The 21,565-nt window shown below is 43.1% G+C and overlaps 2 protein-coding genes across 2 annotated transcripts; one reads left to right on the top strand and one right to left on the bottom strand.

Moving 5' to 3' along the window:
* Positions 1-10,866: 10,866 nt before the first annotated feature.
* Positions 10,867-12,237, top strand: LOC125551382 (uncharacterized protein At2g34160-like). Its single transcript, XM_048714586.2, has 5 exons — positions 10,867-11,103; positions 11,213-11,261; positions 11,578-11,640; positions 11,760-11,824; positions 11,948-12,237. Exons 1-5 carry the CDS (start codon positions 10,975-10,977, stop codon positions 12,041-12,043), a joined length of 402 nt encoding a protein of 133 aa, XP_048570543.1. The 5' UTR covers positions 10,867-10,974; the 3' UTR covers positions 12,044-12,237.
* Positions 12,238-12,377: 140 nt separating this feature from the next.
* Positions 12,378-21,309, bottom strand: LOC125551373 (adenine nucleotide transporter BT1, chloroplastic/mitochondrial-like). Its single transcript, XM_087515626.1, has 4 exons — positions 21,004-21,309; positions 20,038-20,903; positions 13,347-13,508; positions 12,378-13,239 (listed from the first exon to the last, which is right to left on the bottom strand). Exons 2-4 carry the CDS (start codon positions 20,644-20,646, stop codon positions 12,769-12,771), a joined length of 1,242 nt encoding a protein of 413 aa, XP_087371752.1. The 5' UTR covers positions 20,647-20,903; positions 21,004-21,309; the 3' UTR covers positions 12,378-12,768.
* Between the last annotated feature and the right edge of the window lie 256 nt (positions 21,310-21,565).

The following is a 21,565-nucleotide window of genomic DNA, read 5'->3' as shown; positions in this document are numbered from 1 at the left end:
TCCGAAAGAGCGTTCGTTAATTAGTTGCTCCCGAATACCCTCGACGCGGGAGTGACATAAAAAAAATTTAAGCAAAGGGAGGGACTGATATGTCTCGCTTGTACCGAGCGAGGTCCTTCCTCTTTCGTTGTTGGGCAGGCCCACGCGATGAATCGTTCCCTTCGTTCCCTCTCACCTAGCTTGGTCTGCTGATGCACGTGCGGACAGTGCTTACCTGAAAAAAGCGCTAGGTTCGTAGGAAAAGTCAAAAAAAAAAAATCTTTCATTTCGAAAAGAATTTTGGAAAGCTCATGAATTCAGAGAAATGTTCACGAATTGGAAAAAAAGTTCATGAACTTGAAAATGTTCGCAAAATCAAAAAAATATTCATGAATTCATAAAAGGTCTTCAATTGAAAAAAAGGTCGTGAACTTCAAACATGTTCATGATGAGGAAATAACGTTCCTGAAATAGAAAAATATGCGTGAATTTGCAAAATGTTCACAAGTTTGAAAAATGTTCATGAATGTTAAAAAATCATGAATTTGGAAAAATGTTTGCGAATTCGTAAAATGGTCATGAAATAAAGAAATGTTCACCAATTAAAAAAAGTGTTCATGAACTAAAAAAATGTCCTCGAATTCTAAAAATGTCAATGGATTGCAAAAACTGATCACAATTGAGAGAATGATCAAGGACTTAATAAGTGTTCCCATATTCAAAAGTGTTCACGAATTCAAAAAAATGGTGGATTAGGAAAAATGTTTGTGGATTCAAAATAGTTCATGAATTCAAAAAATATCATGGATTAAAGTTGAGAATTGAACAAATGTTCGTGGATTAGAATAATACTCACTGATGCAAAAGGGATATTAAAGAAAACGGAAAAAGGAGATAAATATGAAAAATAAAAATAAACAAAAGGGGGTATAAAAGAAACACGAAAAGAAAAAACCGGAAAACAAATCAAAGTAGAAGAAAACGGAAAGAATGAACCTTTTGTAATCTTCCCAAAACCAGGTGAAAGGTTCCAGAAGTTTCCTAAAATCGGCTGACGAAAGCCGCTCCCACATTGCTCGCTCAACTCTAATGGGCCGGCCGAGATATGGATGCATTGGGCGATCGCCGTGATATGAATTGCAAGGAACGTTACATATCATTTGTGTCAGCAAGGGCGACCCATTCGCTACAAGCAACCCGTTTCTGAGAACTAGGTGATGCCCCGTGTTGCTGTGGAAACCTTGCTAAGAAATGTCTAAATAATTGCCACCAAACTTCTAAAACTGATGGAAGTCAAATGTAAACTTTAAAAAAATGAAGCATATAAAAAGAGAAAATAAATTGTAGTTAAAAGAATGTCATTTATAACAAAATGTGAAGGATGAACTCTAATGCAAAAAATCACCTTTGAATAATATGCATGAACTAATATTGTGACAGTGTTTTTTGCATGCATAGAATAGTGCAAAAAAGTAATTTATGGCTTGCGACTTGCTTATGTGTCATCTTTGCATAATTAGAAAAAAATAGGTACTAAGTTGTAGTTAGAACTGGTAATAGGCTGTACTAGCTATTTAGGAATAGAAGATGCGCATGAAAACCACTAATGGGCTGGTCCAAGAGAGGAATACAATGGGAGAGCGCCATAAGCGACCAAACCGCTAACTCATCCAACTCCTATTTGGCGTCTTAAGCGTTGGTCATAGTGCAATATGCAAACTGGCGCACCTCCCCATGCATTGTGTGCGTAAATGGGTCAGCTCATGTACATCTTGTTTTTCAATAGTTTTTTAACCTTCACTTGATTGTTCTGAAGGTTCTTCTGAGTTGTTTCCCCCCGGCACGGGTTTTGCCGTTTTTCCCATTTTCTTTTTATTTTTATTTTCTCTTTTATTTATTTTTTTCATTTTATTTTTATTTCTTTACTTATTTTTTTCTTTCTTTTTAAATTTTACTTTATATCAAATTCATAAGTTTTTTCGAATTTGGTATTTCTTTGCCCAAATTTTTCTGAACTTTTTTTGAATCCATTAATTTTTCTCAAATTAGTGGGCTGCTTATAAAATTATTATTATTTTTTCAAATTCATGATCTTTTTTCATTTTCATGAAGTTTTTTCTTTCAATTTACGCACTTTCCGAAAGCATGATTTTACCCCCAAGTTTCATGAACTTTATTCAATTGTGCTGAGTTTTTTTACTAAAAAAGATAATCAAGTTTTTCTTTATTAGGGAAAGTTAACGGCTAATTCTCCATGGTCAACAGCTGCTAGTCCACTGGTCATTGCTCATGGCCGCAGGTCCATCAGTTAACCTTACAAAATACTCAGGTGGGCCGACTCATATACTCCCGCGCATGAGCGCCAGTTATCTCAGCTGGCGCCAAACTCAAACCCTATTCGGCTCCTGTTGCGCTGGTTATACCTTAATTCATGCTTGGCGCACACCCCTCCCAGTCCCAGATATTTTTATTTTTTTTATTTTTTTCCTTTTTATTTCCTTTCCCATTGTACTTTTCTGTTCATATTTAATAAATACACAAACTTTTTCAAATTTGAATACTTAATTCGAGTTTATGATTTTTTTGAATTCATGAAATTTATTGAATTTGCAAACTTTTTATCCAAAATTCGTGAACATATTTTTCAAAATGATGAACTTTTTCTAAATGTGCGAACCTTGTTCTTCCAAAATCCAAGAACTTTTATCAAATATTTGAACTTTTCGATGAAGTTTTTCTATATCCACGGATTTTTTTCAGCATTGATGATTATTTTCAAATCCATAATTTATTTGAAGTCATGAAGTTTTTGGATTTTTTAAATCATGTACTTTTTTGAAATCGTGGACCTTTTTCGAATTTCGAATTTTTTATTTCAAAAAGTCAATGGTTTACCCGTTAACTAATCATCCTTTGGCGGGGCAACTGTTGACCGAGCGAACCACGTTGTTTTTGGACGGGCTGGCCCACGACCGCGGGGTGCGGGCGCCGGTTTGGCTCTCCAGCGCTTGGCATTTCTTAAACGGCGCCCGTAGCGCCCGTTTTAGGCTTACTGGTACACGGCGCACACCCCTTTCAACCCGCTGGGCCGGCCCATCTCCTTTTATCTAAGGATTAAAAAAAGATGTCCCGGCAAAGGATCGAACCAGCGACATCCCAGTGGCAGCCCCTATAGGGCGCCTTCAACGCCGGCTCAAGGGACTGGCGCCCACGCGCACGCAAACTGGGCCGGCCCAGGTCGCCTCGTGCTTGTTCGCTCGTCCCGCACTCGTCGATTCGCTCGCTTGTTACGCACAGCACGTCGGGTCGTCGCCCTGGTTGACTCGATCGCGATTGACCGGTCAATAGTTGACCGTTAACTTTTGGAAGAATAAAGACAAAACATAAAAAAAACAGAAGAAAAAAAACGTGAATTCGAATATGTTAACGAATTTTTAAAGAAAGATCACAAACTTCAAAACAGTTCATGAATTTTAAAAAAAGTTCATTCATTGCTAAAAAAGTTCATCGAATTTGAAAATAGTTCATCAATTTGAAAAAAAAGTCCATCGATTTTGAAAAAAGTTCATCGGTTTCACAAAAAAAGTTCACAAACTTAAAAAAAAGTTCACAACTTTTAATAAAAAATCATCAAATTTGAAAAAAAACATCAAACTTGAAAAAAAGTTCACCAATTTTAGATTAGTTCATCGGATTTTAAAAAATAGTTCCTTGAATTTGAAAAGGTTCATTGAATTTAAAAAAGTTCATGGATTTTGAAATAAGTTCATCGATTTTAATAAAAGTTCATTGAATTTGAAAAAAGTGCATCCTATTTGAAAAAAAGTTCACGAATCTGATAAAAAGTTCGCGCATTTAAGGAAAAACGGAAATGAGAAAAGAAAAATGGAAAGGGAACAAGATAAAAAAGTCCAGAAACTGACCAGCAAAGGACCTAGATAAGGATTAAAAGAAGAGAAAAAAATTTACGGACACAACCGCGTGGTTAACCTGATGGTCAGTGCGATGCACTTCAATTAAGGGATCAAGGGTTCGATCCCTTGTTGCGCATGATAATTTTTGCTTTGTTTTCAACAGGAGAAAAAGTGAAACGGGCCGGCCCAGGGTGGCGGGGGTGTGCGCCCGTTTGCGCCTATAATTTTTGCTTTGTTTTCAACAGGAAAAAAAGTGAAACGCGCCGGCCCAGGGTGGCGCGGGCGTGCGGCGGGAGTGTGCGCCCGTTTGCGCCGATGCCTGTAACCGGCGCAATGGGCGCCGTTTAGGAAATGCCCATCCCAGTAGAGCAAAGCATTCCTAACCATCACGCCAACTCGCTCATATGTGAACTACCATCTTTTTCCTCTATTTCTTATCTATTCATTCCTCTTTTCCTTTTTCCTTTTTTCGTTTTTGTTTTCTGTTTTTCCTTTTTTTTGCTCTTCCTAGTTCGATGTTTTTGCTTGAAATTCATGATTTTTTTCTTAAAAATCAATGACTTTTTCAAATTCGATGAACTCTTGTCCAAATTCGATATACTTTTATCCAAATCCGATGAAATTTTTTCAAATTCGATGAACTTTTTTCAAATTTGATGAACTTTTTTCAAATTCGATGACCTTTTTCCAGATCCGATAAACATTTTTCAAATTTGATGAACTCTTCTCCAAATTCGATGAACTTTTTTCAAATTTGATGAACTTTTTTCAAATCCAATGAACTTTTTTTCCAAATTCGATGAACTTTTTTCAAATTTGATGAACTTTTTTCAAATTCGATGACCTTTTTCCAGATCCGATAAACATTTTTCAAATTTGATGAACTCTTCTCCAAATTCGATGAACTTTTTTCAAATTTGATGAACTTTTTTCAAATCCAATGAACTTTTTTTCCAAATTCGATGAACTTTTTTCAAATTTGATGAACTTTCCTCGAAAAATTATTAACTTTTTTTCAATTTCGATGAACATTTTTCAAATTCGTTGAACTATTTTTCAAGTTTGATGAACATTAAATGAAAATGCATTAAATGCTTTTGATTTTGATGAACATTTTTCAAAACCAATAAAAGTTTCTTCAAATTTGATGAACCTTTTTTGAAAACCAATGAACTTTTTCAGGTTTGTGTAATTTTCCTCCAAAATGAAGAACAATTTTCAAAATCTATGAACTATTTCAATGTCACGATCTTTTTCCAAAAAAATCTATGAATTAGAATAGCGTGGCGACATTATTAACTATGCCTTTGCCGCTGTTACTAACCACTACTTAAATGATAGATTGAGTGGCTAGCGGACTCGTACCTAAACTGGAAGGTTGTGTGTTCAAGACTTGGAGATGTCTTTTCCGATTTTTTTTCGCGAGCTTTTGTGTTCGCTGCTCAGCGCAATTCATGAGCCGGCCCAACTGGGCGCCATAGCGAGTGCCAGGGAAAGGTTCGGAGATGCCTTTTTCCGAATTTTTTTCGCGAGCTTTTGTGTTCGCTGCTCAGCGCAATTCTTGGGCCGGCCCAACTGGGCGCCGTAGCGAGCGCCAGGGAAAGGTTCGGGCGCCTGAAGCGCCCGATAGGAGCTCCCCCAGCGCTTCAGGCGCTGAGGAGGAGCGCTCGGCGCAAAGGTGCCATTTAGGGGGCAGCGCTATCTCTTGCCTGTAGCGAGACCTAGCGTGCACTCATGGTAGGCACCTCCCTAAATGGGCTGGCCCAGGCATGTGGGAGACCATGGGCCCTTTTTATGTCACTTTTCACATTGTTTCCTTTTTATTTTTTTATTTCATTTGTAATTTAAAATATTCTAAATAAATGTATTACAAAAAAACTTTAAACAAAATATTTGAAAATATGTTACCAAGAATTTGAAAAAGTGTTCAATTTGTATCGAAATATGTTTCGCATGTATACGAAAAATATATAGAAACAAATGTACAATATATATGAAATTGTTTGATCATTTATTGAAAATAATTTAATCAATAATTTGCAAAAATGTTAAACGAAAGAGAAACAAAGGAAGAACGACAGAAAACAAAGACCAAAGTATAACAACGAAATAAAGGAAACCAAAGAAGTAATAAGAAAAATAATAAAAAGGACAAAAAAGAACAAACACATCAACGAACCACTGACGAACGAGCGAACACATATCTTTATCTTTATCTTTATCTTTATCTTTATCTAATAATAAAGCACGGATTGCTTCTTCCTTCATAAATTCCGTCCGTTAGACATAAATTTCATCCGTCCGTTATTGGTTTCACCCGTCGAAAATAAATTTCGTCGGCGCACAGGCCCAGCACGTATACACGAGTGGATTCTCGGCCCAATGACACGCCTGTTCCCATGGGCCGCCCAAGGAAAATCTAAAGAAAAAGACACAGCGTTGAAAGAATTCGAACCGGTGACCTCGCTCACAATGAGATGGAACTCACACCACGCTAGCCAGACTTCCTCAAAAAAAAAACCACGCTAGCCAGATGAGTCTGCTAGCTGATGTGAATAAAACACAAGTTATTACCTATGTGTAGAATACATCCAGACGTGGAGGTTGTGGGCCAATTGAATGCACACGTAGCCATATAAAAAGTATCTTTTTTTACGGTCATATAATAAGAATCCTAATTCAACTTTAAAAGTCCCTATATTTTCAGGTTCGTTTCTTCCTAGATACTTCTTACAACCTACGTTATTTCTGAGCTGGGCCTATGTTGCTAGGTCTTCTCTATTGGGCCATCAGCAACAAGAATGGGCTCTGCTGAAAGTCACAAAAAGAGGCGCCGGAAAATAATACTTCGCTGAGGATTGAGCTTATAACTTCCCGTCCAGTCCAAGCTGCAGCAATCAACTATGATTAGTCCCACATTGCTTCCTTAAACTTATACACATCAATTTATATACATTTTTAGTGCGCTGTCTGGCGTGAGCTAAGACCCAAGATCCATGAGACATGCATGTTGGCTTTAATGAGACAGAGGGAGAGAAACTATGAGATTATCGGAAATGTTAACGCCCACACATATGGGCCTTAGCCAACTCACCCACACCACACGCTTCCATCACCGTTGGCCGGTGAGTGGGCTTCAGTCACGCACAAGGGCAGATGGCAACTCTTTTTTTTACCCGAACATGTCAGTTGCCATATGTTTGGCATGGTACATGGCAAACTGCCCTAGCGTGCACGTAAGCAGATGACAACTCTTTCTTTTTAAATGGCAACTGCCCTAGCGTGCTTGTGAGCACATGGCAACTCTCTCTTTTACCCGAACATGTGTTTTTGCCATGCCTTTTTTTAGCGCTACATGGCAACTGCCTAGTGTTAGTAGGTGGCAACTCCTAAAGTTTTGAAATCATGGCAACTGCAGTAGACCAGACCACACATGACAACAACTGTAGTTGTCCAAAAAAATGGCAATCTGGAACTTTGACCTGAGATGGCAACTGCAGTTGAGCAAACATGGCAACTGTAATTGTCCGACATGGCAACCGTAGTTCAGCAACATGGCAACTGCACTTAAACGAACATGGACGAGGGTCCGGCCCATGGCAACTGCGGGGCGCGCGGTAAAGTGTCACATGGGGCGTGCGGAACCACGAGATACGAGGTCTGACGTACCGGGCGTGTGGGCGTTATCTATTTCGCTCACAAGCACGCGTGTAAGAGGGACCGGGAGGGAAAAAAGAGGCGTATGGGCGCTAGTTGTTTTGCCCACACACAGATGTGTGGGCTGGTCCTCTTAGGCACCACACAGAACATGTGGACAGATTTCTTAACACCCACACGTGTGACAGTTATCGGCGTCCTAGATTATATGTTGGTTAAATTACACAGAATTTGTGAGACGTTTGTGATGGAATTAAAGGAAGAGAAGGGAGAGACCATCAGATTATATGTTGGCTTAATAATATGGGATTCATGAGACATGGGAGAGACTGAGAATTGGTGAGGCATGATGGAACGAGTGGGGGGCTCCCCTAATTAAACTTCATCCGTGAACGAATGACAAAGGGGTGGAGTAAATGGCCTGTCTGTACTGCTTATTCTGCTTTTCCGGGTATCGGTATAGACACGTCAAGTGTTAGCCTCAGTTTTCCATTCTTATATACTATTCCCCCGTCTCAAATTAGTTGTCTGACTTTGTCTATATAGATGTATCTAAGCACATAATATTATATATGCAACAAAGATCTTTTTTACAACACAAACCTTATTGTGTCATGCTGAGTGTTAATAGTTTGATTTTGATTAAAATCTCATTACTTCAAAATTGATGCCTAGGATTTTCACTGTTAGACAGTAGAAAAGACATGTCAGCTATGGGCTCCATGTCATTAGGATTCAATCAACATACATACATAAATTTAAACGGGTTCTTTACTATTGTTCTACAAATTAGGAGTACAATAGTGCATTATTCCACAAAATAATAGTTCTGCTGCAACACTGCCGGCAAACATGGTCGTTCTCTCAGTCGATGGTGTTTTCGTGGAAGCTGGCAACGGCCGGAATGGTGCTTCGGAACAGGATGACTCAGTGATATTCGCTGCATATCGATACTTATTCCATTGCAACCAAGCACTCGAAGCAGAGATGCATGCGATAATAATTGGCAGGTGGATAGCTATACAATATTTTGACATGCCTATCATCGTGCAGTGGGATTCAACAATGACGTTGTCCATTCTTTCTGTTAATAGCTTGAATCGTTCCGCTTATGGAGTTTATTCCTCAAAAAATTCATAGAGATCAGAACAGCGGTTGTAGATTGCCTAGCAGGATATAGTCATATCATAGCACGACTATGTGGTTGGATCTAGGACCTTCATGTATAGAGAAAATCTTACCTCTGAATTATAACTGTGTAACCATGGAATAAAAATCCTATTAAACCTGTGAAAAAAGCCAAGTAGTTCTACTGCCCCTTAATGTTTATATCTACATCAATGGTCATGTATATTCTATAAGATGTGATTTATCAGCCACATAATTCTTAGCTTTTGTTGCATCATATTTCCCGAACAGTGAATAAGCTGATATACCTTCTAGATTAATTCCTCAACAACTTTTGTTCCACTCCATTTATACAGTGGAAAATTAATCATCTATAGCGGTGCTATAGTGCTTTTAGCAGGCAAAGGTGCTCGCATTTTTTTACTTTTTTATCCATTGTAACGCACGGGCCTTTTTGCTAGTTAGCGATAAAAGAAACCAAATAAACCAAAGAAGCTACAGTGAACGGTCCACCTAGCTAGCGATTGAAAAAAAAAATCAAAACAAACCCGCCTAGTTTAAGATAGGGGAAGGAGTGTTAAAAAAAATAGGGGAAGGAAAAAACTTAAGCGAGTCAAGACCTATAATTGCTATAAACAAGATATAGCATTCGCGCCATTTAGGAGCTCTCACTAAACTCATTAGTCAAAAACCCATTGTGGCAAGAACCACACGTGCCAACATTTCAACACTTGTGAATTACCCTCTCCGTATCAATGAAGTCACTAATTAAGGAGTTTTTTTTCTTTTGCAAAAATCACACCCACCTTCTCAGGTTGCGATAAAATGGCGCATTGGCTGCATGCAGTGCGCCATTTATCATAGCCTGGGAGTTTTCTCTTTATTCGTACATTAGTTTATTTAAAATATTTTATCATTTAAACTGTGCGTTCAATCTCGAACCGTTTTTATTGTTGGATTCCTCGCGTTGAGATCTTCAAAACTAGATCCCATATTAATAAGTTTCGATGAACTTTTTGATGAAAAAATCAGACGAGAAAATCAAACTGGGAGCACATTTTTTTGCCTTTCCAAATAGTAGAAGCAAATTCATGCCTCCATGAGAAGTAAACTCATACCTCTTACGGAAGAAGAAAGAAACACATTTTTTTTCCTTTTCCGAGAGGCATGGTTGTGCCTCTCGCAAAGCAAATTTGTGCCTCCACAAGAAATAAATCCGTGCTCTCGCGAAACTTTTTTTTTCCTTTTCCGAGAGGCATGATTGTGCCTCTCGCAGAAGCAAAAGGAACAACGAGAAGTAAATTCGTGCCTCTTGTGGAAGGAAAAAATGTGTATTTTTTCTTTTACGAGAGGCACAACTATGTTTTTCGAGGAAGCAAATCTGTGCGTCCACAAGAACTAAATAATGCCTCTCTCAGAAGGAAAAAAAACATGTTATTTTTTCAAAGAGGCATTACTGTGCCTTTTGCGAAAGCAAATCCGTGCCTCCATGAGAAGTAAATCTATACCTCTCGCAGAAAGAAAAATAACGCGTATTTTTCCTTTTTGAAAGGCACGGCTGTGCATCTCGCTGAAGCAAATTCATACCTCCACCCGAAGTTATTTCGTGCCTTTTGTGAAAGGAAAAAAACACGATTGTTTTTTTCTTTTGCGAACAGTACAGTTGTGCCTCTAGCAGAAGCAAATCTGTACCTTCATGAAAAATAAATCAATGGCTCTCGCAAAAAGAAAAAAAACGTATTTTTTCATGCAAAATTTTCTTTGTTAAAAAACTAAAAAAGACCAGAGGAAAACCAAAAAAGCTGAAAAGAAACCCTGAAAAAAGTCATCTAAAAGCCAAAAACTCATATAGAGAAATAAAAATAGAAACAAATCCGAATAAAACGTATAATGCGCAATATGTGATGGCTGAGAGCGCGCCAAATAACGCTTGCGGGGGCTTTCGGAGGAGTACTCGCTCGTTAGTAGTTCTCCCGTATTTTGGTACAGAGGTGGTATATTTCTCTTTTTTTAGAGGTCCGGACATCCGATAAAATTAGGAAATTAGAACGATATACTTTTGTTTTGAGAGAAACACTCGTAAACTATTTGAGTTGGAGCTGGGCACGGACTCGGTACCCGACTCCTCGCACGACCCGCTCCCGATCCGACTCGTCTTCTCATCCGATCGTCCCAGACAGCCATTAATATCACCACGCCCCCTCTTTCTCCCTCCAACCTGAAGCGCACGATCGAGACGAACAGCGAATCACCGCCGGCGGACCGTTCGATCTTGCTATTAGCAGCGGCGTCAGCAATGTCGGGCGACGCGGCGGAGGCACAGAGAGCGAGGGCCGCCAACGGCAGCGGCGGCGGCGGGAGCAGCAACCGGATTCAGGTGTCCAACACCAAGAAACCCCTCTTCTTCTACGTCAACCTCGCCAAGGTATTCAATATATCTGTTCACGCGTCGACCGATCGATCGATCGGCTGCGGGTCTCGTTGTTACGCCATGGCCTGGTGGGTGCTGACTCTTTCCCTTGCGTCGCGTGCAGAGGTACATGCAGCAGCACGGCGAGGTCGAGCTCTCCGCGCTCGGCATGGGTACGTCGCCTATTCCTCCTTGCATCCTGACAAATATGTCTGCGATTGCCGCATGATTCCGATTGACCTTTTTAAATTTCTAAACCACTACTTTGAGGATTGAATAGGCCGCATGATTCTGATCGACCTTTTTAAATTTCTAGTAAGCCACTACTTTAAGGATTGACTAGGGAATAAGAAGCAACTGCGGCTTCACATTACGATATATATAGTGTTGGATAAAGAGTACTGCCATAGTATTTGCATGAGACAATTTAAACCATGAACACCACAATCGATCAGGGCTCATTAACATGTCTGCCCAATATGCTTGCAGCCATAGCAACGGTCGTGACAGTGGCAGAGATTCTGAAGAACAATGGTTTCGCATTCGAGACAAGTAAGAACTTTTTCCCCTCGCCCAACATTATACACTTATATGGTACTCCCTCCGTAAAGAAATATAAGGGCGTTTAGATCACTGTACAAACTTTCTCTAACCAAGAACAATATGTGCAGGGATTAGGACATCTACTGTGGAAATCAAGGATGAGATGAGAGGGCAGCCAATCCAAAAGGCCAAGGTCAGAATAATTCATACTGTCATATCATCAGAATGTTGTTTTTAGCAGGATATCATTCAGATATTGTTCTTTTTACCCCAACATTCTTCCCCGGGGAATATTTACGTTGAATGTTTTGCGCAGATTGAGATAGTGCTGCGGAAGAGCGATAAGTTTGATGAGTTGATGGCCACAGCTGCGGAGGAGGAGGCAGCAGAAGACGAGGAGGAGCAGACCTAGAAATTGCTAGTCATGTAGACAGGATGGCTTATGTTTTCTTTTGTTATTACTTTTGGTTACAGCGGGAGCGGGGTGAGAGAGAGGATGAAGATGTCTTCAGTTCTTGATCAATGTGAACCTCTAGAATTTATTAAACATATACATATTTGATATTTTGATTAAAAAATGCATGCTGCAGCTGTTGGTAATGTTAATTTTGCAATGCAATTGTGGCAAGAGCTGAGAATTTAAGTGTCACTCTGGAAGACTTGCTACGAGTTGGCATCAAATCAAAAGTCCATACCAGACTTGCCATGAGTTGGCACCAAAATCAAAAGTCCATAACACCATGAACTGAAAAAGATAAATCTTGATGTCAATCATGTAAAATTTGATGTCTCCGGAGTTAATTTCACTGGTTTCATATACCCCCTAACAAAGACTTCCTAAAAAACACACGCTTCATTCATGCATATAGTATCCCAAAGCAAACTGGAAACATATGTAACTTTTTGTCAGGGCAAGCTGAGACTAAAGAAAGAGTTTGAAATCTTGTAGCAACAGTTATTGAGCTTAGTCAGGTAACCTCATTCAAAGGAGGCCAAAAGTTTCCCCCGCTGTCCGTCGCGAAACCGAGCTCTGGTATCTTGGGAGGAAGGCCCCAGGATCAGATTCAGATCCATCATAGGATCAGCAAACAAAATTTAAGCCACTACCCCTTTATGACGCCGCTGTTGAGGAACGCTTCATTCGTTCTCTTCCTCAATCAGTATCTTCTTGCAAGCTTCGTAGCACATAAACGAAATCCCAGCAGCAGGCACCAGCTTCATGCAACTAGGCCCCAGTCCTCTGTAGAGGCCCCCAACCCCTTCGTCCTCGAGAATGGTCAGGAGAGCGTGAAGCATGTTCTTGTATACCTTCCGGCCGCCAACAGCTCCGACTTGCATGTGCTTGCGGGCAACCTCGAGAGGAAATGTGGCAGTGCTTGAGATGGCTCCTGCAGCAGACCCAATGAGCAGGGTTGGAACGTTGCCGATTTCATTTGTCTTGAACATTTTCTTGTACACCTTCTTAAGGGTGTCATACGCGAAGTAGTTGGTTGCTGCATATGGCACCACTCCGATTAGACTTGGGGTTAAGCCTCTATACAGCTCAGCAGGGCCTTCTTCACGGACAATTTTCACAAATGCATGGAGGAAGTTATCATACACACCTCTCTGCACAATTAGATGACATTCATCATATGCACTTCATGTGTTGTTATAAAACTCTTAACTGAAGTTTTTTTCTGGCATCCAGACAGTTCTTGCGTAATAACACTAACCTGTATGGTTAATCGAGTCTTAATTAGTTCCAGAGGGTATGTACACAGAGTTGAGCTGACACCAGCAAAAGCTCCTGCCACTAGTGAAGGAGGGATTGGGATCTTCTGTTCTTCCCCAGATTTGGGGGTTAGGAACTTCTTAGCTGTATCAAAGGCAAAAAGCTGCAGCAAAAGAGGAAAAAAGGGTCAAAACAAGCATTAAGGAAGAGGATAAACCTTATGGAAATAACTGCATAAGAGATAAGCTAGCACAGAAATATTCTCAATAAAATACTGATTGAAAGGGTAAATAGCATTAGCATCAAGTTAAATAAAGGTACAGAAAAGCGGCAAAAAACTAATGCTAATGATCTGCAGCTCAGTCGAAAGGTTGTAAAGCACTATAATTAAATGAACAGATTGATTAGACTGCAACGGTGAAGACATGATTGGAGTTTCAATCCCTGCTCACATATAACACTTCAGGCATAAAAATCTTTAAATGATGAACATAATCCGGAGACTTTGGCAGGTGCATGGCAATAAAACGGCAATGCAAAGTTTCTTAGTATATGAATTATGGTCTGTGGAAACTGGAATAGGCACTGATATGTTATCTTGACTGATCTTGTACAAAAAAGGAACCAGTGGTTCGAAGCCTTGTTTAAGACTTCAACCTACTTATATTGTAGACCAGCTTGAGCAGAGAACAGGCAAGTTGGCAACTGCCAAAATCAACTGTTTTCATTGGGTAAACTACAACGACTCCTTGTTATATAAACCTATAATTTCATTCTGTTAACATAATAGGTCCCTAATGACGAAATGAGAACAATAATATATTAAGAAGAATCAAACTGAAATAAAAATTCTGGTATCACAAAAGCTCTTTTGAAATAAATACTGAATGAAATAATATATATGAAGTACATCAAAGCCTGAGATCTCTTCTGAACTAGATTGAAGGATTAGTCATGAGTGGCCTAGCTCAGGAAAGCTCTTAATATATGTTCGGGTAAATTCAGCTGATAAGCTCTTGGACTTCTCAGTGATACCTAATACGACCTGTTAAACACATTATATGTCACGTTACATTGTGCACCCGGAGGAGTCCCGCACCTATACCTGTGCCGCACCTAGAGATAGAGATAGATAAGTTAGGTAGTTCAAATATCTCCTGTAACCTACTCTATCTTCTTATCTCTTGTCCTCCAAGTCTCCTGTAATATCTCAACCATCTTGTATGCACTATCAGGGATCTTGCGCCCCTGCCTATAACATGCAACACGTCCCCTCACACCGAGGTCAAGACGTTTCCGCATCTCGCACATGGTAATCAGAGCCATTCTTCTTCCCATCTAGTTTTCATCTGATTCCAGTCGCACCACCCGAAACATGTCTTCCTCCTCCGGCGCATCTCACCCTAACCTCAGTGGGCAGGTGATTGAGAAACTCTCCCGCACGAATTACGTGTTATGGCGCACACAGATCACACCACAACTTCGTGGCGCCGGTGTCTTCCAATACGTTGATGGCACCTCGCCGGAGCCGACCAAGCTTCAAGCCGCCAAGGATAAGGACGGCAAGGACACGTTTGTGCCCAACCCTCTCCACCAATCTGGGTCCGGGAGGACCAGCAGGTGCTTGGCTTCCTGCTGAGCAACCTCTCCAAAGAGGTGCTCGTCACGGTGACCGCGGTCACCACGGCGCACGCGCTTTGGACGACGCTGGCGGGCATGTACTCGTCGCAGTTGCTGAGCCGCGTCAACAACATCCGTACCTCGCTCATCAACGCGCAGAAGGGCAACCAGTCCGCCGCCGCCTACTTCGCCACCATGCGCGTCTCGCGGATGAGCTAGCGGCGGCAGGTAAGCCCATCCAGGACGACGAGCTGATTTCATACATCCTTCATGGGCTGGACCAGGAGTACCAGCCCCTCGTCTCCGCTCTCGACGCCCGCATCAGCCCCGCCTCCCTCGACGAGATCTTCTCCATGCTCAGCAACTTCGACCAGCGCATGGTGCACTTCCAGAACTCCGGCGGCGGTGGCTTCAAGTCCTCTGCCAACCTTGCAGCCCGTGGTCGTGGCGGCGGCTCCCGCTACCATGGCCGCGGCAAGGGCAGGGCCGGTGGCGTCAGGACCGGCAACAATGGTGGAACCAGTGGTGGCGGCGCTCGTGGCAACAGGGGTTGCCGCGGTGGCGGCGCTGGCCGAACCCGCTCGGACGCCCCACGCTGTCAGATCTGTGGCAAACCAGGCCATACCGCCAGAGACTGCTGGTACCGCTACGATGAAGACGAGGACGATGCTCAAGATGATGACAAGATCGCTGCGGCGGCAGATGGATCCTACAGCGTCGACACCAACTGGTACCTCGACAGCGGCGCCACCAATCACCTCACTGGAGAGCTCGAGAAGGTAACCCTACGTGAGAAGTACCATGGCAAGGATCAAGTTCACACCGCCGATGGTGCAGATGTGAGCATCAGCAACATTGGTCATTCTGTTATACACACTCCTCATCGTAAGATTCATCTTAAAAAAAATTTGCATGTCCCTAGTGCCAACAAAAACCTCCTTTCAGTTCATAAAATTACACTTGACAATCATGTCTTCATTGAATTTCATCCCTTTTTCTTCTTGATCAAGGATCTGGCCACGAGGAAAACCCTCTATCGAGGTAGATGCGTTCGAGGACTCTACCCGTTCCTTCCGGAGTTTAGAAGACATAATAAACAAGCCTATGGTGTTGTCAAGCTTTCTTCAACACGGTGGCACGATCGTCTAGGACATGCCTCATTTTCTTTAGTTGAACGCTTGCTTAGGAAAAATAAGCTCCCGTTTGTTGGTGAGCCTCATGTTGGAACTATTTGTGATTCATGCCAAAGAGCAAAAAGTCATCAATTGCCTTATCCTGTTTCCACAAGTGTTTCTACTCAACCACTTCAGTTAATTTTCTCAGATGTTTGGGGTCCTGCCCCTAGCTCAGTTGGTAGACACACATATTACGTTAGTTTCATTGATGACTATAGCAAATTCTCTTGGATCTATCTTCTTAAGAAACGATCCGAAGTCTTTCAAGTCTTTAAAAAATTTCAAACTCTTGTCGAACGAAAATTTGATCGCAAAATCCTTGCGGTACAATCTGATTGGGGAGGGGAATACGAAAAGTTGAATTCCTTCTTCCAAACTCTTGGCATATCTCATCATGTTTCCTGCCCTCACGCGCACCAACAAAACGGCTCTGCCGAGCGCAAGCACCGTCACATAGTTGAGATGGGTCTTGCCCTCCTAGCCGGTGCTTCTATGCCCCTTAAATTTTGGGATGAAGCGTTTCTCACCGCCGTTCACATTATCAATATGCTTCCTAGTCGTGTCATACACAACGAAACTCCCATGGAACGCCTTCTTCACACCAAACCCGACTACAAGTCTCTCCGTGTTTTTGGGTGTGCGTGTTGGCCCAATCTTCGTCCATACAACAATCGCAAATTGATGTTTCGATCAAAACAGTGTGTCTTCCTAGGGTATAGTGCTCAACACAAGGGTGTAAAATGCCTTGATGTCTCCTCTGGCCGTGTATACATTTCCCGTGATGTTGTGTTTGATGAGACTAAGTTTCCCTTTGCTCACCTTCATCCCAATGCGGGTGCACTTCTCCGAAAAGAAATTCTACTTCTTCCTTCTCATCTCACTAGCTTTGATCACGGGGGTGATAACTGTAATGATCAACTGTTGACTGACCCTCTTAATACCACGCATGAGCATGATGATGATGCAGGAGAAAGCAAAGAAAAAAATGGCAGTCAAAACGATGAAGAATGTGCCCTACAGGGCCATATTTCATGTGTCCAGGCGAAGGGAGCAAATCCCCCTCGGGATCCGTCCTGCCAGGCACAGCGCCGCCCTTGGGATCGACGCACTCAGACGCGGCAGGTGGATCCGCCTCAGTCTCCGCGCCGGCCGAATCAGGTGCGATCAGGCGCGGGCCAACGCGCGCTGAAAGCGACATCGACACGGCCACCCGACGCGATGCGGATGGGGGACACGCTCCCTCTGCCCCGTGCCAACCAGCAGACGACAGGTGGCGTGGTGCCACTGGGCCTTCGGCGGCTCGGTTTCCGGCCCAGCCGGTCTGCTACAAACGGCGGGACTTGCGCCACCCGGCCGCTGCAGGTCCGACCGGCGCGGGATCCCGCGCTGATACGCCGCCCACGCCACCTTGCGCCAATGATGAGGCGTGTCAGGCACGGCAGCTGGATCAGGTGGATCCGCCTCGAAATCTGGCGAGGGGATCTTCTGTGCCGGCCGTAACGCTTGTGCCTTCGCCCACGCCCTCGTCTGCCGCAGAAGATCCGATTCAGGAGGATTCGGCGGCTGCAACTGCGCCAGCTTCTGCCGTGGGATTCTCTGTGGCAGAAACATCAGGCACAACATCTCCGCGTCGTGCACGACTACAAAAAGGGGTAACCAAACCTGTAAACTACAAACATATTACAAAATATGGTATGGTATGTTCTACAAGTGAACCCGGTGAACCCCAAAATCTTGAAGAAGCTTTGAATGATGAAAAGTGGAGAAAGGCCATGAATGAAGAATTTGTGGCGCTACAAAAGAATAAAACATGGCATTTGGTCCCTCCACAGAAAGGTAAAAATCTCATAGACTTCAAGTGGGTCTTTAGAATCAAGAGGAAGTCAGATGGAACCATTAATCGGTAAAAAGCTAGATTGGTTGCAAAAGGGTTCAAACAACGGTATGGCATAGACTACAAGGACACGTTTAGTCCTGTTGTAAAAGCTGCCACTATTCGCCTTGTTTTGTCTATTGCTGTTTCCAGGGGTGGAGTCTCAGGCAACTGGATGTTCAGAACGCGTTTCTCCATGGTGTTCTGGAAGAAGAGGTGTACATGAAACAACCTCCTGGGTTTGTGAACAAAAATGTTCCTTCTTACATTTGCAAACTTGACAAATCATTGTATGGGTTGAAGCAAGCCCCACGTGCATGGTATTCACGTCTCAGTCACAAGATGCAACAGCTTGGTTTTGTTCCTTCTAAGTCTGACACCTCACTGTTTATTTACAACAAACACAACACATACATATTTGTACTCATATGTGTTGATGATATAATTGTCACAAGTTCATCAGATGAGGCTGTCACAGGGCTCTTGAAAGATCTCAGCTCAGAGTTTGCTCTCAAGGATCTCGGAGACTTGCATTATTTCCTAGGGATTGAGGTGAAGAAGCATGAGGATGGACTTCATCTCTCTCAGGAAAAGTATGCGGCAGATCTGGTAAAGAAGGCAGGTCTACAAGGTTGTAAGCCCTCACCTACTCCTATGTCAAATTCAGAAAAACTATCTCTTACAGAAGGACAGCTTTTGAGTCCAGATGATAGCACAAAGTATAGGAGTCTGGTGGGTGCACTCCAATATCTCACACTTACTAGACCTGACATTTCATTTGCTGTCAACAAAGTCTGTCAGTTTCTCCATGCACCTACCTCAGTTCACTGGACTGCTGCTAAACGTATTGTTCGCTATGTCAAGAATACTGCCAATGTTGGTCTGAATTTTAGCAGGTCATCCTCTACACTTGTAAGTGCTTTCTCAGACTCTGACTGGGCAGGTTGCCTTGATGACAGAAGGTCCACTGGTGGTTTTGCAATTTTCTTTGGCCCAAACTTAATATCCTGGTGTGCAAGAAAACAAGCCACTGTTTCCAGGTCCAGTACAGAAGCAGAGTATAAGGCACTGGCAAATGCCACAGCTGAGATCATATGGGTACAATCCATGTTAAAAGAACTTGGTGTCAGGAGTAATCAAGTTCCTTGTTTATGTTGTGATAACTTGGGTGCTACATATTTGTCTACCAATCCAGTATTTCATGCCAGGACAAAGCACATTGAGATAGATTTTCACTTTGTGAGAGAAAGGGTTGCCAAGAAGCAACTTCAGATTCGGTTTGTGCACTCCAGAGATCAAATTGCAGATGGATTCACCAAACCGTTATCTACAAGAAGCTTTGAAGATTTTAAACATAATCTCAACTTGATGAAGTTGTGATTACGGGAGGGTGTTAAACACATTATATGTCACGTTACATTGTGCACCCGGAGGAGTCCCGCACCTATACCTGTGCCGCACCTAGAGATAGAGATAGATAAGTTAGGTAGTTCAAATATCTCCTGTAACCTACTCTATCTTCTTATATCTTGTCCTCCAAGTCTCCTGTAATATCTCAACCATCTTGTATGCGCTATCAGGGATCTTGTGCCCCTGCCTATAACATGCAACACGTCCCCTCACACCGAGGTCAAGACGTTTCCGCATCTCGCACACGACCAATAGTACTTCAGTTTTAAACAAAAAAAAAAAGAAGTTAGCCAGGGTTAAATAGTAAACTTAGTTGAAGAATATATGTAGGCACTTTGCCGAATAGGACCTAAGACAATAGTAAAAAAGCCGAAACTTGGACAGAAACGGACACTGATTTACAACAAGTGACGCTTAATTTTGTATGTGAGTTGGTATGTGCATCTATATGCTAATCAAAAGAAAAAACATAGGCAAGGACTCTTAATATTATGGTAAATAAGTCTCCTGCTAGTACATCACAAAAGAAATTACAGTAATAGAATGAATATCCAAAACAAGGGAACCATAGTGCAGAATCAAGAAAACAGGGCAGCCATGGATGAATTAGTTACCTCGATTGCTTTGCTCGGGGCGACTCGAATGACATTAACAAAATTGCCGCGGAACAACCCAGTCCATCCTTCATTCTTCATGATGGAGTCAAACACCTCCGTAGATGAATTCCCATTGCTGCCGACCATCAAATGTGTCCTAATCGTCTCCAAAGGCGCCACAACTGTCCTTGACACTGCTCCTGCAATCCCCCCACTGATGAGCCTCTTGAGGTGTGAATTCCCAACCTTAATCTTGATCCTCACCGCTTTCTTCTTCCCCTTCCCCCGCAACCCCACTCCGTCACCCGGCACCGGCAGGGATGTTTCGACGGCCTCCGGTGAAACGTACTTTCTGAGCGGGTCTCGGGGGTTTCCCGACGATGCGGCGCCGGAGGAGGAGGCCGGGAAGCCCACCCCCACCTTGTGGCCGACGCTGGCAAAGAGACCAGCGGGTGGGTGGAAGGACTGGTGGAGGGTCCATGCCAGGTTGAATCCACCATTGCTATCTGCGTCACAGGGAGCCGCAGGTGGAGGTGGTGGCACGGAGAGGGAGAGGAAGCAGCAGCCCCAATCCGCTGCCGTCGCCTCCGCGCATTGCAACCGCACGCCGCCGCTCTTGTTGCTCATCGCCTCGGCTCGTCTCCAGGGAGGGATTGCTAGCCTACGGTGGTCTCGGTAGGGCTCCGGCCCTCCTCAACGCCAAGAACCAAAAGGGGCTGGCACTTGTCCCAAAGGAATGAAAGCCGATAGCGACGGATATCAAGCGGGCGTTCAACCGGCCGGGCGTGGAAGAGACGCGGAAAGGCAAGGGGAATCTTGATTTTCAGCGGCTCGCCGGACGGATCAATTCGCCCCGGTGATGGCGGCAGAGCAGTCAAAGGAATCTGCATGTTGGGAGAGAAAAACGCAATTCATCAATAAATAAAGATTCGGATGCCCTTTCTCCACGGCGCGATTTGGAGCCGGAGGAACGGGGGCGGTTACCTGGGAGCACGCATTTAACTCGCCGCGTTACTTTCCCGGCCTCGCGCTTCTTGGCCGCCGCCGCCGCCGCGGCGGGAGGTGAAGATGCAGGGTGGCGGGTGAGGAAAGAAGTCAAAATGGGCAGCACGGCAACAAGGCTGCACTTTTCCCTCTCGCGACGTCGTACCTACCCTCCCTCCTACTTACTTCTCCCGTTCCTCCACTCAAGACTAGGGCGGGCCGGCGCTGGCTCAGCCCAGTAATGGTGGATTGGTACTACTCCACAAGAACAGTTTCGTCAGTCCTCTGCCTACTAGAAACATCCGCCCCTATAACACGTGGTGGCTTGAAAGCATTCGCTCCGCTCTGTGGTGCCAGGTGAATCCTCCTGGGTCATTTTTATTTTCTTGAGGTGGACTTCCACCATAAACAAAACGGAAATACCTGCTCTCCATCCGTCTAAATATTAAATATAAGTCTTTTTTAGATTTTATTGTGGACTACCTACAGAGCAAATAGATAAATCTATATTTAAAATGCGTCTATATAAAACCATACGTAATTCATATTGAAATCTCTAAAA

This window comes from Triticum urartu, chromosome 1A (genome assembly GCF_056163025.1).
Source record: "Triticum urartu cultivar PI428250 chromosome 1A, HENAU_Tu73, whole genome shotgun sequence".
Classification (NCBI taxonomy): domain Eukaryota; kingdom Viridiplantae; phylum Streptophyta; class Magnoliopsida; order Poales; family Poaceae; genus Triticum; species Triticum urartu.
This window is presented reverse-complemented; position numbering and strand designations above follow the sequence as displayed.

Excerpts from the sequence above, each read along its gene's own strand:
- LOC125551382 (XM_048714586.2), top strand. The coding sequence starts at position 10,975 with ATGTCGGGCGACGCGGCGGAGGCACAGAGAGCGAGGGCCGCCAACGGC. Across the intron at positions 11,104-11,212 it reads TCTACGTCAACCTCGCCAAG|AGGTACATGCAGCAGCACGG; the intron begins GTATTCAATATA and ends CGTCGCGTGCAG. Across the intron at positions 11,641-11,759 it reads TGGTTTCGCATTCGAGACAA|GGATTAGGACATCTACTGTG; the intron begins GTAAGAACTTTT and ends CAATATGTGCAG.
- LOC125551373 (XM_087515626.1), bottom strand. The coding sequence starts at position 20,646 with ATGAGCAACAAGAGCGGCGGCGTGCGGTTGCAATGCGCGGAGGCGACG. Across the intron at positions 13,509-20,037 it reads CCCCGAGCAAAGCAATCGAG|CTTTTTGCCTTTGATACAGC; the intron begins GTAACTAATTCA and ends CTTTTGCTGCAG. Across the intron at positions 13,240-13,346 it reads AGACTCGATTAACCATACAG|AGAGGTGTGTATGATAACTT; the intron begins GTTAGTGTTATT and ends CTAATTGTGCAG.